The following is a 16,688-nucleotide window of genomic DNA, read 5'->3' as shown; positions in this document are numbered from 1 at the left end:
CGTACACAATGACCACAGCTGCTGCTGCTGCTGCACTGCTGCAGCCTGCACGACGATTACATTTTGTTTATATCCCTTCGTTATCAATTACGCGCGCTTATCAATACAAGCTTGTTGGAACCATGGACCTAGACAGTGTGAGGTTGGAACCACGGACAGGAGCACAATATATAAATGAGGAAAATTTTCACATGGGACCGTATTTTTCAGGAAAATAATTATTCCGACTAGATTTCTTGTAGGGAAAGATGTTTCAAAAGAATGGTACAATCACAGATTTTATCAAACTGTTAATTGATTTATATAATCTGTGGTACGATGAAGGAAAGATATTTCCGAGGATTAATTTAGGTATTCTTGGTAGTATATTAACCACAAATTAAGATATACTATATTATATTATATTTGTGGCGCCGAAGTCCATGTTAACGTGGGGCCATGACCCGACCTCTTTTTTTAAAAATGTGGCCAGACGGCCACATTTTATTTACATCATAACTTTATTATGAGCATGACTGCATGAGTATATGATATCCACGTCACTGTAATTACGAGTAAATATATTTTAAAGCAATAATTTAACGAAAACGTCGAAAACAAAAATAAAATCAAACATTTCTTATGAGTTATAGCTATAAATAACTCAAAAAAGGTGGCAAATTACTTTTTAAATTTGATAACAGAAAATGTGACGAATGTTTGATGAAAATATCAAGTAGATACGGTGATTCGTCTTTGAGCAATACGCCAATACCAACAAACAACATCGATTTATTGACAAAAACTGATATTGCATAGAAGTTCCCGATTTTTTTTGTTTATTTCGGCACTTTAAACCTCTTGTACATTTCTAATTTTGACCTTCGAATGGTGCATTAGATTCACTTTTCCGTCAGAAAATATACCGAAGTTGAAATTGAATTATTTCGACTACCTAGGTACTTAAAGTGTACATACACATACGACATACCTACACAAAAGAAACTACCTATCATAACTCAAAATCTAAAATTTAAGACATTCATTCAAACAAATTAAGTTTTTAAAGTTGAACATTAATAATTTGAAAAGGATATTTTGTAATTTTAATTAATACCTAACTTATTATGTATCCACATATATTATTAACAATTTGATGTAATAATGACTACACTATTCATAGATAATAACCATGATATAATTACTAGGTACCTGTTACGTTTTAGCTAAAATTAATTAGTATATTATTATAATAATTTTGTCTTTATAACTATTAACTACCTATATTAAATCAAGTTCTAAGCTATAAAAACATTTTTTTTTTCTTCTTTAGTTTAGTCTAGTTTGTCGTAAACGTCGGAATAATTAAACATAAATGCATTTTTCGTTTATGTTCACCTGAATTGTTGAGTGTCGACGGAAAAAGGAGTTCTCGCCTTCACGGTGACCGACGGCTTCTCTCCCGTTGCCAGGATCGGTGTCGGACACGTTCAAGTTTAATGGACAAATATTTAACGGTTGACCGGCCACGGACTAACACTTTAATTAGGTACCTATTAAGCGACATCTCAATATCTCGTAGCAATTTAAAATTGGAATCGCTCGCAGGAACAGCTGCTTAAGGCTTAACCATAGTCATATACAAACATATACATATATATACGTCTATGTGCTTATTGTGCTTATAACTGACCGAGTTACTCACTCCATTCGTGAAAAAATGTTATACTCAAATATTATGTGATATTCTCGCCTATCTAAAACTTTAAAAGCACATAACCATTACGATCACGATGAAAGATATGAACCAATATATTATAATAATTAGAGCAAGGACTTTCATGCACTAAAAAATCATCAAATATGCATTTAAAAACATGCACTTATTATGCATCAAAAAATTAAAAATATGCGGTTAAATATGCCCTTAAAAAAATTAATTTTTTTATTATTCACTATAAGTACATTTATTTGAATTGTTTTTGAATGTCAGATCCCATTCTTCTTAATTATTATCCGTTGAAAATACAGATTCACCAAACTCGATTACAAAATTACACAAACAATAAGCTTTTGTCGAATTTTTCTTTTGGCGTATTACTCACGAACGTTATAATATGCAAATTAAACTCGCGGAACTTACACACACGTGGAAAATCTACTAGAACTAATCTAATCCACCCACTGCAGACTATAGATAGTTACTTGATACTATAAAATTTATCTCTATCGTCTTTATAAGTTTATAACAAATTGTTGATCTTGATTTATGGAAAATATTCACCAAAGTGCTCCGCGATTTTCGATAAACCATCAAAATATGCACTAAAAGCTTAAAATATGCTCTTTCAATCAAAATTATGCCCCTTAAACCAAAAAATGTCCAAATATGCACTAAAAACTTTTAGCTTTTGGTCACAAACGTTGTGAAAGGTATTGTTTACTTACTCTGCATACGTTTAACTAAACCTGAAAAAACATGTAAATGCATGAAAGTCCTTGCTCTAACTATAATCATAGGCGTGAGCAGACATCTGGGCTCTGATAGGTAAGGCAGACTAAGGCTATCAGGTAAGGCTAAATTCAATCTGATCACCCACCCCCTGTTAACGGTCACATAAGAGTATAAGACATAAAATATGATTGAAATTTTCACTACAAATTTCAAAGTGACCCTTTTGTTGGTGACCGGTAAATGTAAACAATCAATTCTCATTATTTCGCACATTTCATTTATACACAGCTGGTTATACAATTCATCAATATTGATTTAAAATTGTAATCAAGTATAATCTAATAAAACAATCAGCATAGGTACGTAATGTACCACTGTACCAGTGTATATTATAATGTAGTCTATTTATTATGTATACTGTATTACTGTAAAAATGTTTAGAAAAATATTTGCTTTTGGTACTGAACGTGATAAAATTTATTTTTCAATAGGTAATTTATTAAATCTTAGAAAAAGAATTATTTATCAATTTATAAATAATAAGTATCTAAAATAATTGAACCCATGTGATATTACAAATATTTATTGAAGTAAAATATACCTTAATGGCCTAATGTTAGGCTAAACCTTATCGATCATTTGTTTTTCTATTTTTTAAGCTCTCTAATAATTTATAAATTCCACTTTAAAACAAAAATTCAACACAAAGATATTTAAAAAACAATTTGTTAAATGGAAACGTTTTTTATTTATAATAACTTTAACAAAATATGCATGTATACAAATTTAAAAGTGTAATTCCATCAATTATAATTAAAGTAAATTACTAACTATGTTACACTATTTCAAAACCAGTTCTAAGGTAATTATACTCAAGAAGAAGCTTCTTGATAATTCAAATATCCACTTAGATATATTTAGGTAGACAGCATGATTTTTTTGTCATTATAAGTTAAAAAATATATTACCTTATTGGCTATTGCAATAATACACATTACACTTTAACAACATATCATGAACACAACTTCAAAAATCATGCTTGTAAAGAGCTGTATGTGTTTTTTTCAAAATTAACCACAGTAAAAAACAAATACATTATAATGGGTAAATAACATTTGGATTCATTATTACTGCTTTTTACAGAACAAGAAATGGAATCAAAGGTAGATTTAAATTCAGTAATAGATAAATATAATAATATGGGTAACAGAAAAGCCGGGGATAAAATAATTTTGAGCCTGGGGCCAAATAATAATAATATAGGTATTCATTATCTATATATTAGCCAAAAACCGCCAAAAACCCACTATTGATTGATATCTAGTTGTGAGCTGGGGTCCATGGTTACTCTCTTTTTATCCCAAGTTGGTAATAGACAAATGTCTCTTTAAATATCTTAAATGCTTATTAAATACTTATAAGTTTCTTAGCTGTAAAATAATATTTTAAATTTGTACGTTTTTAATAATAATTTAGTTCATAATTATTATACTTGTAATACTTAATTTGAATTGACAAGTATCTGTATAGTAGAAAGTGTTTAAAATAGGACACGTAAAATTATACTATATACAATTTAAACTATGTACAATTAGTTTATAATTTCAGTCAAATCGATTATCTGCTTACGAAAGCATTCTCAAGAAGAAAATGTATTCAATGATAATAATTATTAAACATTTTCTAGTACGGATGATGACAGAACACCTATGTTACTAGTTACTACAGTTATAGGTACTGTACCTATTTAGTTTGTTGTTTGTCTTGGTCAGAGAAATTCAAATGATCTTTTGCAGATGTCACGCTAATTACGACAAGGTAGCAATAGCACTACTACTTTATTGAGTTCTTAATCCAAATCGACTAAGCGAGCTGCCTGATGGTCTTTATTTATGGGTAACGAACAAGGTACGGACAATTCTAGCAAATGCATACTTTTTTTACACCTCCCCTGGAGTAGTTTATAATATTTTTGCATGCTTATGGTTCTTAGCTCTATTTTGCTTATTTTGAATTATTAATTGCTATTTCTCTTTGCATCCTCACATACTAATGGAATCAAAAACATTTTGCTGAATTTATTTTATATTTAATCATCGATAATAACTAAAATTAGAATTTGAATTATTGGAAATTTATCGGAGACACTCGTGTATTGAAGTGAATTATCTTATTTAATAAAGAACAAACAGTGCCTAATTCTTAAGCAATGATCACCTTATATCAACCATATAAAATATTATATAATTGTTAGACTACACAAGTTATGATAAAAAAAAGATATTTTAAAGGATAAAAATGAAAACGTTATATACAATTTCTGTTTGCATATTTACCAAATGATAGTGCATATTTTTATGTATTCAAGCGCTAAACAAGTATTTTTTTGATTCTATAACTTCCGAGCCTTGGTTGGGAACATAATCTTCTTTAATATTTTGTTTCTTTTATTTTTTAATAAACAACAATTTCCAAGAAAACAATAAATTTATAATTTAAAAAAAAAATTGTTACCTAACGAAAGATACGTTTTAACATTTAACAATAATACAACTATAAAAAAAAATATCCATTTTAGTTTTAATTATGAAGTACCTTAAATAAAATTGCTTATTTGTAGATTCCCTACAAATTTAGATTATGTTTTCATTAGGAGAAGCAAATACTCTTAGACATTATTAACTAGAACAGCAGTCAAACAAATGGGTGACGTCTACGTGTATGTTCTGCTCGACCACTGGTTGATGAGAATTTTTTATCACACAGACCACACTCATACGGTTTTTCTCCTGTGTGTGTTCTATAATGTAAGACCAAATGTGATTTTTGGGTAAATGATCGTCCACAAATAATGCACGCGTATGGTTTCTCCCCGGTATGTGATCTTTTATGTATACACAATATAGATTTGCTTATAAATGTTTTAAAGCAAACATCACACTGAAGAGGAGTTTTTCCAGTGTGAACATTTTCGTGTCTCGATAAACTATTAGCGTTGGTAAATTCTTTATCACAAAATCGACAAGAAAACTGACCTGTGTCAGTCATAGAGGGATATTCCAAACTGTAATCACCCTGAGCAGCAAAAAACTCAAAATTATATTCATCTTCATGGCCAACACGATCATTATTATCATATGTATGATTATCATCTATGTTTAATGATCGAGGGAAATTGTTTTTCGAATAGTCTTTATAAGTTGTCTGTTGTTTATGTTTATTTGGTTTTTCTTGTGACATAATTTCCTCTCGAGTCATAACCTATAAAATATTTATTAAAAAAATATATTTTAGAAAGTAATTTAAAGTTTTAAAAGGTACATTTTAATGTTTAATAGTCAAATTGAATGTTTTAAATTATAATAAAATATTAAAAACCAAAAACAAACCTTAATAACTTTTTTCTGTTCATTCATTTTATTTGTTGATAACTTATGAAATCTACAAATGAACGAAATTATTAATTTTAAAACACATACAATTTTGTTTGTCATACAGATAACACACTAAATGTACATTTCGTTTATATTTACATTAATTTTCAGACAAAAATAATGAGATCATTTTTTCAATATTAATACTTACAATTTAGGGTACTCTTCGTGGATTACTGAAATTCTTGAATTAAAAGGAGAGTTCATTGTAGCAGTATCTATATAATTTAAATAAGAATTATATAAAATGCAATATTTAAATATAGCATAGTAAAATTTTTTGTAATAGAAAATTAAATGTAATATTTTAGATTAAACATCTTTAGGCATCATCAACCAGTCTTTCTACATCTTCCTTAAATGCCATTTATATAATTAATAACACAATGACTAATTAATATCCATTTTTAAAATTAAAATCCATCGAATCCAAGTCTTTCAATATTGTCTAATTTTTTGGCATTTTGTCATTTGAATAGCATGGTGTATTTATGATAAAATCTGTATCATTGACATGAGCCTGTGAATGTAGAAATTTATACTCGGGCGGTAAGCAGTCAGTGCCCAGTACTCAATAACTAATTTTACAAATTACATACATTAACATTCATTTACTTCTCACACAATAAAACAGCTTAAATATAATAGCTAAATAAAATGCCTAAATATAACTCCTTAAGACACATCAAGCTCCAGCCACCTCAATAATCCAACATATCCTCTCAATTTGATAACCCATGGTTACACATAGGTCGAACAAGAACTTACTGTAAATGTTATTTACTTTGAAATTTTTTTTAAAAACCTTTGCATTCAAATATAATTTGTGGAGTGAAAATAGAATAATTGAATATAGAAACTCAAAGAAAATATTATAAAAAGTGCACAAATCGTTAATATTTTATGGCATTTGTGCAAATTTATAGCCGAATGAAATTAAAACATTTATTTCAGAAAAAGACACCAGTAAAAAGCACATTTTACCATTGTATATCTCTTTTGTATAATCTTCAGATATGTCTTTTTTCAAGTATTCCGTCATTTTAAGATTTTCTTGTCTAGACTTATCTTTTGACGACTCATTTTTTACTTTTATTGCCATCTAAAACAAATTGTTTAAGCATGTCAGCAGGTTCATTTTCTCTACAGAAATCACAACAGATTTCAGTCTAACAATCAGCAATAAGCAAATACAAATATTTCTAATGAGTCAAATAAATAAAACAGTAAGTACCTTAGATTTATTTTCCTTGGATTCTTTTGGACTTTTTAATCTACAACATACAGGCAGTTTATGCATTAAATAATTAAGTAAAATAATATTTATAGATGTTAAAACCACAAAAATACAGGAAAAACAAATTGTATATTTAGACTTTGCCCAGGAAAAATGTACAAACATAAAATGGTGTATCTTGGTTTTAGTGTACCTCAAAAAAAAAAAACTATTGACAACCATATTATATATAAAGAAAAAAATGTTCAATTTTTGTGAGCCAGAATGAAATTCTAGAGTGAGCCAGCTCTTAGCAACATATAGCAGTTGAAAAAAAAAACTAAGAACATTAACAGTCTCAAAGAAATGTGTGTAAACTTGGTGAAAATTGGTTAAGTAGTTTATAAGTTTAAAAGACTCATCTAAATATACATTAATCAATATATAAATAGATAGAAGGCATATATTATATGCAAAACAATGGGACCCCGCTCCAAATTTCAAAAAGAAATTTAATTATCATATGATTATAATGTTAAACAACTATAAAAATTGTGCAATAGCTTACAATTTTGACCATGCTTTTTAATTTTTGTAGACCTTATACAATAGATACATTGATTTGCAGATATTTCGATTTGTAATTAGATAATTTTTAATCCCATCGGCTGACAACATGAAGTACCGGTGCTGACATTTTTTTAGTAATCCCACTCATTTTAAACATCTATATCTATACCAAGACTATAGGTCTATGTACTATACATTGAAATTATTTTTATTGATTGATATTGACTGTTAAATAATGAATAGTAAATATATTTTGATTTTTTTTACTTTTTGTAATTTTGTTATTGAAGTAAAAAGTTCTTTATTTATGTACAATGTAAAGAAATATTTTCCATGATACATTAATGATATTGTATTAAATAATATATTCCATGTTCATAATACAAAATATCACCCCTCGTCCAATAATATCATAGGCCAATGCACCTAATATATAGGTAATCTATATAATAAAATAATCTGTTAAACTATACAGTATACAAGTTTTGTTGTTTTACTTACAATCATTTGATAATTCAATTATAATTTAAAACCCTTAGAACTTTGTTTTATAATTATATACTTACAAAACATTAAAACGTTCGGAATTCGTGGAAGTAGCAGCCAAACCTAAAAATTAAAAATAATCAATTCACATTATCTATACAAATTGGTAAAATACTAACAGTTGTAAGTTTTGGTTTTTTGGGGGGGTTCATTAAAATCTAAAAGCATTTCAGAGCCCTTATTTATTTTACTCTTAACTCTCTTCTTGGTATGAACTGGGTCATTTTTACTTCCCAAATTATTTACAAGTTGAACCTAAAAAAAAAAATTCTTATTACCATTTAAATATTCTATGAAAAAACAGAAAGTTTTAACCAACAATTAAGTCACAATGGCATATCAAAGAAGCCATTTTTACAATAAATCAATTTCTTTTTAATATATTAAGAAATCTGAAATACAAAAATTTCAAAATATCTTACTTGTTCTTGTACATTACGGAAGTCCAAACGATTCAAATCAGTAAGCATTTGATTTATTTGGGTATAATTTTGAAGCACAGCTCTTGCAGTAGTGTATCTGCGTAATGTTTGTGCAAAGGCTCTAACAGCAGTCGCCTAAAATTAGAAATTATAATAACAATTACCATAAGTATTTAAATGAAAACGCTTTACAAAAATAATTACTTTTATTGAGATCATTTCTTGTGGACACCCTTGCATTGCAGATATAAGCCATGACTCCAAGCTTTTGGAAAAATCTTTAATTTCTTGTGTTAATGTTCCTATACATAATTTATTAAAAGTTATGTTTAAATAAAAACATAAAATATACGTACTAGGAACAGGTCGAAGAACATCTGGAATTAAAACTTTTACCAAGTTTTGGTAAAATAGAAAATCAACAGTTTTAACAAACAGCTGCAATGCTTTGCACTTAGATAATGAATATAATTTTTCTTTAGATAAATATTGTTCTCCTTCATATTTATCAATTGTATCATCTTGACTACACCAAAATTGACGCCAAAGTGACTCGACAGTGCCAAATTCTAAGTTCAATATGGCACTTAAAAATGCCTACAAAAGCAGTGTTGTTTAGACATGAATAAATAAGTTTCAAATTAAAAGCAATGAAGTACTTCACAATGTTCGCGGTACAAGTTTTTGAATGTATCTACATCTTCTAGAGTACAATCATCATCCAATTGTATTTCATCCAATTTAATATCAGGAAATTGTGGTACAGCATTAGTACCATCACCTAAATATTCTTGATCTTGTGTTTGAGAAGAAGATGAGATACTATTTTGAGAACTATTACCAAAATCTGAACTATTGGTTTTATACTGATTGCAATTTTGCTCTTCGGTTTTAATGAGTTTAATTTTTTTTTTACTACCACTTCGAATTGTTGTTTCAACTGGTAGAATTTCTTCTTCTTCTTCTTCTTCTTTGAAGTCATTTAATAATGAATTAGGTTTAATTCTAATTCCATAATAATGGTATTTAGAATTTCCTCTAAAAAACAAAAAAAACTGTTAGTTAAGTAAATTATAAATTGTAGCAAAAAATATAACCATACCGAGTTCCTAGACGTCTTGTTTGTAGTCCTGTAAACACAGATCGGATAAGTTTACCAAATGATGGCGCATTTAAAGGATCAAATTTAGTTTCTGAGCAATGTGTTAAATAATTGTCATATATTGTTGATCGAAGTAACGACACTCCTTCAGCCTTTTCATAATTTTCCATCAGCCAGTCGACCTTCATAATAATATACCATTCAGTTTTTTATTATTCCATATAAAATATCAACTGCTTACAGTTGCAGGAGAAATTTTATTTGCTTGCATAATACTGGAGTTTTGCATTCCTCTATTTGACTCTTTGGTACCATTCAACTGATCTATGTTTGTTACACTAGACTCAGTAGCGTTAACTGTATGACATGACACATTCTAAAAATAAAGTATTGATACCTAATTATTTTATTTTATAAGCAGTTTATAACAGTTAAAGTAATGTATAAAACAATATACATTGAGGTACATTATTATCATAATCCATAACTGTTATAAGATGTAGAGGAATTTGAGTTGTTAAAATTGTCAACATTATGTTGTATAATATAGGTTTCATTGCCTATATTTTGTGCACATATTGGTCGGCTTGAAGTGTTTAGACCTAACTTAACCATTAACATTTTGAACATATTTTTATTTCAATGTATTATTAGTTCATTATAGTATTGAAATTAAAATGAAACACAGAATGATCCTGAAAGCCATTTATTTTATAGACCTTTTGCATAATGTAAAAGAGAAAGACAGTTTATTCTTCTATATAATATATTATATTACAAATGTAGAAATATAATTGATGAGGACTTTTTGGATAGTTCTTTAAGTCAAAATCATGGAAATGTCATAATAAACATAAATCTGGATTTGTATAAATATTAGTTACTTGGGAATAAGAATTTGTGCTAGGGTTGTGATAATGTGTTTGATCAGTTTGATGCATTGTTTCACTTTCACCCACAGTTTGAACTGAGTACGCTCTGAAAATTAAATGAATATATTTATACAAACAAATATAGAATTTATGTAACTTATATTAAAATTTATAGTAAAACATTTACATATCTCCATTAGTGAAAATAGCTTGTTCGCCAATTCCTTCAACACACTGTACATAATTAGAATGACCAACATCATCATAAAAATCAACAGGCTCTACTTTGGGAACTAAAAAACAACAACAAATAAATAGATGTTTGAGCTATTATATAATATAAAAGTGTTATACATGTTATACAGAATAATTGTAAGAAATCAAGCTAAAATAAACAAAAGCACCACAAAAACTTTACATTCAATATATTATACTAATAAATATTTAGCATAAGTCTTAACACAAACAAATGTTAAGTTCAGTGAAAACATCTGCACCAGTATGAGAAGCCTTTTGGGAAATCTTTACAATTTTTTTGATGTAATACACATTTTTTTAAAATATTTTTTCAATTTCAATAGCATGTATAAATTCGGAATGATATGGAAAAATATTTTTGGCATATCGATAATATAATAAGTATTTTTATGTGTACCGGTTAATTAACGTGTTCATTAAATAATGGATATTTTTTTAACTTACCTATTTCCGTAACAATAGAATGGCCATTATTAACAGCAACTGTAGATAAACTCCTGTCTCTATGATCTAGGTGAAGTTTATCATCATCTATTGATTTATAAGATTTATCATCATTAACTGGACTAGTTCCACACATTATAGCATTTCCAAGTCGTTTTTTACTATTGATGTTCTGAAAACATAACAATTTAAATATTTAATTTAATGAAGTACCTACTGAGTAAATGTATGTACCCACCACAGAAGTTTGTTGCACAACAAGAATTTGACCAAATCCACCAGCTGTTACATTGTTAATAGCATTAATTTGGGAGCCAGTATCTGCTGACCCTTCTAACTTGATTTCACCCTTCACAGAAGTTGCCATGGAATTATCTATATCAATAAATTTCATAATTTTCTTAAAATAAATTAAAATTTAACTATAATTTAAAATTAATATAATTTGAACTTGCAGTTAAAAATAAAAATAAATACAATATAACAAAAAGTAATTATATTAATATTTATTAAACATTACAATAATAATTTCGGTCCTATAATAATATTACAGTTTCCAATATAATGTAGCAGAAAACCACAAATAGATATTATAGGTACCAAATTTAAATTGATAAGATCAAATTTGTTTTACAAATTCATTAGAATAACAGATATAAATAAATATATGATTTATGAAAAAAATAATTGAAAAATGTAATTTTATAAAGCTATAGTAAAATATATTTTACTTAAAAACATCAGAAAGAAAATATAGATCACTCAAAAAATTATAAAGAATTTCCCTCCATGTGAAAGATATTGGATCATGAACATGACATTTGAATTGCTAAGAAATAATTATATATTATTGACATGACATGTTTATCATAAACACAAATTATGTTACCATAGCAACTGATAACACCGAGTGTAACAAAATTTAAATTATGATTATGCCTACATTATTTAGGGGTTCATCATGTCAACAAATTATGTAGTTGTGTAATAAAAAAGTATTTTATAAATTAGATAGACTCCAGGCTCCAGTCAAAAAACATATTCATATCAAAAAAATGATTTATTAAAACAAAAAAAAAATAAAAATAAATAAATAAATAAAATATAAAAATAATTGGATTTAATCTGTGTTAAAAGTTCTGATGATTTTATTTTATTTTTAAACATTTTTAATCGGGGAATAAAAATAATTAATAGCTTTAGTGAAAATGTATTTTTACATACTTTGGTATGTATTGTACCAACTTATTTAGAACATTAACTTGAATATTAAAAATTAAATATTTTTGTTTAAAATATCCTAACTAACAAAACTAAGTTGTAAAATAAAAAAGTAATAAACACAGAAAAAAAAACCTAGACATTTATTTAAATTAAGTTTTTGAAGTCGAATGATAATGATTTTAAATAGGTACTACTAAATTTATCATTTTTAAGTAATTACGAATTATGTAGAAATTAAAAATACAAAATGTATCAATGACTATATAGGTGCATTGACCACTTTATACTTACCTAGCGTATTTTAATATTTTTGTTTATACTATGTAGTTGTAAACAATAAAAACTTTTTCCCATCACTTTCGTCTCATTTCGTTGGTCGTAAACGTCGTGTGTACGCAACGGAACAATCGAAGACGAATGCATTTTTTGTTCGTGCTAATCGTTCACCTGAATAATTGTGGTCGAGTGTTGACGGTAAAAGCCGTTCGCGGTGACTATGGCTACGGCTTCTCGCCCGTTGCTAGGAGCGGTGTCGGTCACAACAAAAGCTCGCAACCATAATAACAATAAACAAGGTGCGATGGCAACCGCGGTCCACGGCCGCCGATGGACGAACTGAAGCGCATTGACCAAGTGCGCTTAATCAATGAACTGGATAACATCAGCTTGATCGCCCGCCGGAACTTGCGCCGATCATCGTACCCCGTTCGTCCCATTTCATTGGCCGCTGATATTTGCCGCCAAAAACAAAATGTATTTATTCGTGCGCGCAACGATAAACGATCGATAACAAGATTATGGGTATAGGGCACGCCGCCGCCGCCACGGCCCGCGTCTTGTCTCGCGGATCGCTACGCCCGACGCGCCACCAGAGAACCCGCCGCCGACATCGTCGTGTGGGTGCGACACTGCGGCGGGTGAGTTTCAGCGTATAACTTATATTATTTTCCACTACTACAGAGCTCGAGGGAAATGGGAATGAAATCTTGATGATTTTCACGGTCCCGCGGTTCGGTTGTTAGAAAAACTAAAATTTCCGTTTCGGTTCTTAAAAAATGAATATTTCGTCTCCTGTTTTGGTTTAATATTTATGCAAAAAAATCTGGTTCCATTTCCATTTTTTTTAAATACAATAAAATATTGGTAATTGGCATTGTCAGTAAATTCAAAATTGACGTCAATTATGCCGTGTCAATACCAATTTTCAACCAATTATCTTAACATTTGTCAGGACCAGACAAGTAAAATATGTACTCACCGCTGTCACAATATACGACCCCGTTTCAAGTAAGAAACCAAAATTAATCTTAAAAAACATTTCCATAAAAGTAAAAGCATCGGTTCCTGCAAAATTCCAGTCTTAAATTTATTTAAATAAGGATTCCAGCGAGGTTCCAGTTCCCGATATTTAAAGGGTTTCGATTTTTCCGAAACCGGTTCTTTTCGGTAAGGTTCCAGTCTCGACAATTTAGTACATTAATATGATCTAAGGTGCGCAACAGGTAACTACTATTGTTATAACTCTATAAGTTGCTCTGCCGAATGGGCCTGTGTGAGCGTACGCGTGTGCTTTAGACACTGGCTGTGTGTAATGCGTCGTACAAGTCACAATTTACAACTGTAATTTTTCAGCATTGTCGTAGGTATATATATTACAGTAATTGGCTAGATGTGTAAACCCTATAAATCATTGACTTCCGACTGCAACGGCGGTCGCATATTTATGCGGCTTATCGGACGTCGACGATGAGGTGTGACGAAATTAATTGGAGACGAGAGTATACCCATATGGCCATATGGGGCTATATAATGCCAATAATGAGACGTCCGTTCGCATCGAAAGGTATCTAGGAATTCTAGAAATTCCAAACAGAACAAAATTCGATACCTATTCAAAACCTATAGCGTGAAAATTGTAAATATCTAAAAACCAATCGATCCCGACGAATCCTTTATATAGTCATTATTACTATAGCCTATAGGTAATCATATACGATTTACGGATAATATGATCTCTGAGGTTGAAAGCACGCGATTTACATTCAACATTTATCTAAGATCTACATCATTGTTGAAAGGCTCACCCTGTGCCCTGTGGCCTTTGTAATATGTATGCACACATCAAAGACCTTCAAAAGCAGTCCATTCCTTTCTCATCGTGGTCTGCGCCACACTATGAAATACCGACGTACTGACTAGCTGACTATATTATGGCAATTGGCAGCTGCTACTTCCGTGATGGTACGACAAATTCCGGTTTTAATAACATCGTATTTTATACAGTTATCCAGTGCGGATGGTGGTAGAATATAATATTATCTACGATACACGATAAACCACTAGGTCGGTGGCAATACAAGGATGATTGGCGAACGCTGCAGGACAAACTAAGGACCCGCATTACATTTTTATATTCTGAGCGAATGGGTATTGGTTAGAATAGTAGCCTTGTAGGTATTCCCGCCATGGCGTGTGAAAGCTGTAGTATACGGACAAGCCATTCAGATTAATTTCCGCCATCCACCATAGTAATAATACCTACATCGCAATTCGAGTAATTCGACTGATCTCGGAAAAAAATGTGCCATTACTATAAAGGTACCATAGGTGTTTATCACATAATATTGGTTATTTAAAAACCTGCAATGATCAAACCGTTTCAACATCAAACGTATTATAATAAGTAATAACCACCATCGGTCTTATAGTACGTTTTGTTCGTTTTTGTTCGTCGTAATTCGGTTTACAGATTTATAATATTTATAAATTAAAAAATGAATTATTATCACTTATATATACTTTCATACTTTTATTATGCATATTAGAAAATTAATTATTATCGCTTATTTACCATATTTGTTATTATTATCTATTTTTTTTTTTCGTACGTTTTTCTGATATATTTATTATGGATGGCGGCAAGATAACAAACCCTAATCGCTATACATTTTTCATACGCCCGGTCCGGAATATAACAAAACTGCAGCACAAGAAATTGGATAGGTATGGATGGTACTTTTGGTAAATCACATTGACAATTTTCAGTAGGTACTTTTTAAAATAATTGCAGGAAAACTAAAAAAGTACACTAATATTTGTTAAAATTTTAATTTACATAATATATTAGGTATACAAGGTTATCAAAAAGTTAGATTATATTTATTTTTTTTTTATAAATTTCAGTAAACATTTTTTCGCAGAGCAAATGCTTGAAAATTTAATATAAGGTTCCTCAAACTCATAAGTTGTTAACTTACAAATTAAAAAACAAGTGGATAAAGTTCTGCTGTACAGTATAGGCAGCTATAGAGTGTCATTGCAGTCTCTACAGTTGTATATTATCTACGACGATTATACGAGTTATTTTCGTTGTATGTGTATCAACAAAAACAGGGTCCCATATACCTATATAAACAGTTATATATAGTATTATATATATTATATTATGTTATATTATATTATATTATATTATATAATTATATTTAGTTATTATTAATAGTAAGCTATACAGGCTATACAATATAGTCTATCAGCCTATATAATATTACCAAGTATATATTTATTATTTAATGATATTATTGTGATTTCTGATTTAAGTAATTTATTTTACTTTAAGGCATTGGTAAGTATTTATTACTAAATTAAATTGAATTTATTTTTGCAGATAAAATTGCATTTTAAAATCAAAAAATGACATTGTGTGTATACAATTTAATATTATACTTTAAAAGATTTAAGTACCCAAAAACAATATTTTTAAATTTCTACAAAATAAGAAAATGGTTTTATGAGCCCATTCTATCAATTTATAGCAATTATAGAATCTGTTATTTGTGGGGAACACCCATTGCAAATTGCAAAACGGCGTTAGGTGAAAATTGCAAAAATTTTCATTTTTTTTTAAATTAAATAATATTCAAAACATTTTTATGCCTGAGATTTGAAAATGTAATACAAGATAGTTATTTCATATAACAGTTATTACTGAATTTAAAAAATAAAATTTACTATATTTCCATTGATACATTTTATGATCGTCTAATATTAAAATTTGACAAAATTGTATATTCAAGCATAAAAATAACGATTTTCTTATTTTTTATTGTATTTAAAAAACGAATAATTTTCGACACGTGAAACTTTCATCGCATGTTTATAAGTTCTTG

At 28.9% G+C, this 16,688-nt stretch overlaps 1 protein-coding gene across 1 annotated transcript; it reads right to left on the bottom strand.

Moving 5' to 3' along the window:
• Positions 1-3,167: 3,167 nt before the first annotated feature.
• LOC111038279 (DNA-binding protein RFX2-like) lies at positions 3,168-13,242 on the bottom strand. Its single transcript, XM_022321319.1, has 18 exons — positions 12,814-13,242; positions 11,537-11,673; positions 11,299-11,470; positions 10,784-10,889; positions 10,609-10,702; positions 9,966-10,100; positions 9,725-9,906; positions 9,282-9,660; positions 8,979-9,219; positions 8,827-8,924; positions 8,623-8,757; positions 8,320-8,455; positions 8,221-8,263; positions 7,103-7,142; positions 6,853-6,970; positions 6,020-6,086; positions 5,824-5,875; positions 3,168-5,695 (listed from the first exon to the last, which is right to left on the bottom strand). Exons 2-18 carry the CDS (start codon positions 11,663-11,665, stop codon positions 5,129-5,131), a joined length of 2,694 nt encoding a protein of 897 aa, XP_022177011.1. The 5' UTR covers positions 11,666-11,673; positions 12,814-13,242; the 3' UTR covers positions 3,168-5,128.
• Between the last annotated feature and the right edge of the window lie 3,446 nt (positions 13,243-16,688).

This window comes from Myzus persicae, unplaced genomic scaffold (genome assembly GCF_001856785.1).
Source record: "Myzus persicae strain clone G006 unplaced genomic scaffold, MPER_G0061.0, whole genome shotgun sequence".
In the NCBI taxonomy this organism is placed as follows: Eukaryota; Metazoa; Arthropoda; class Insecta; order Hemiptera; family Aphididae; genus Myzus; species Myzus persicae.
Note: the sequence above shows the minus strand (reverse complement) of the source record. Positions and strands in the feature narration are given on the sequence as shown.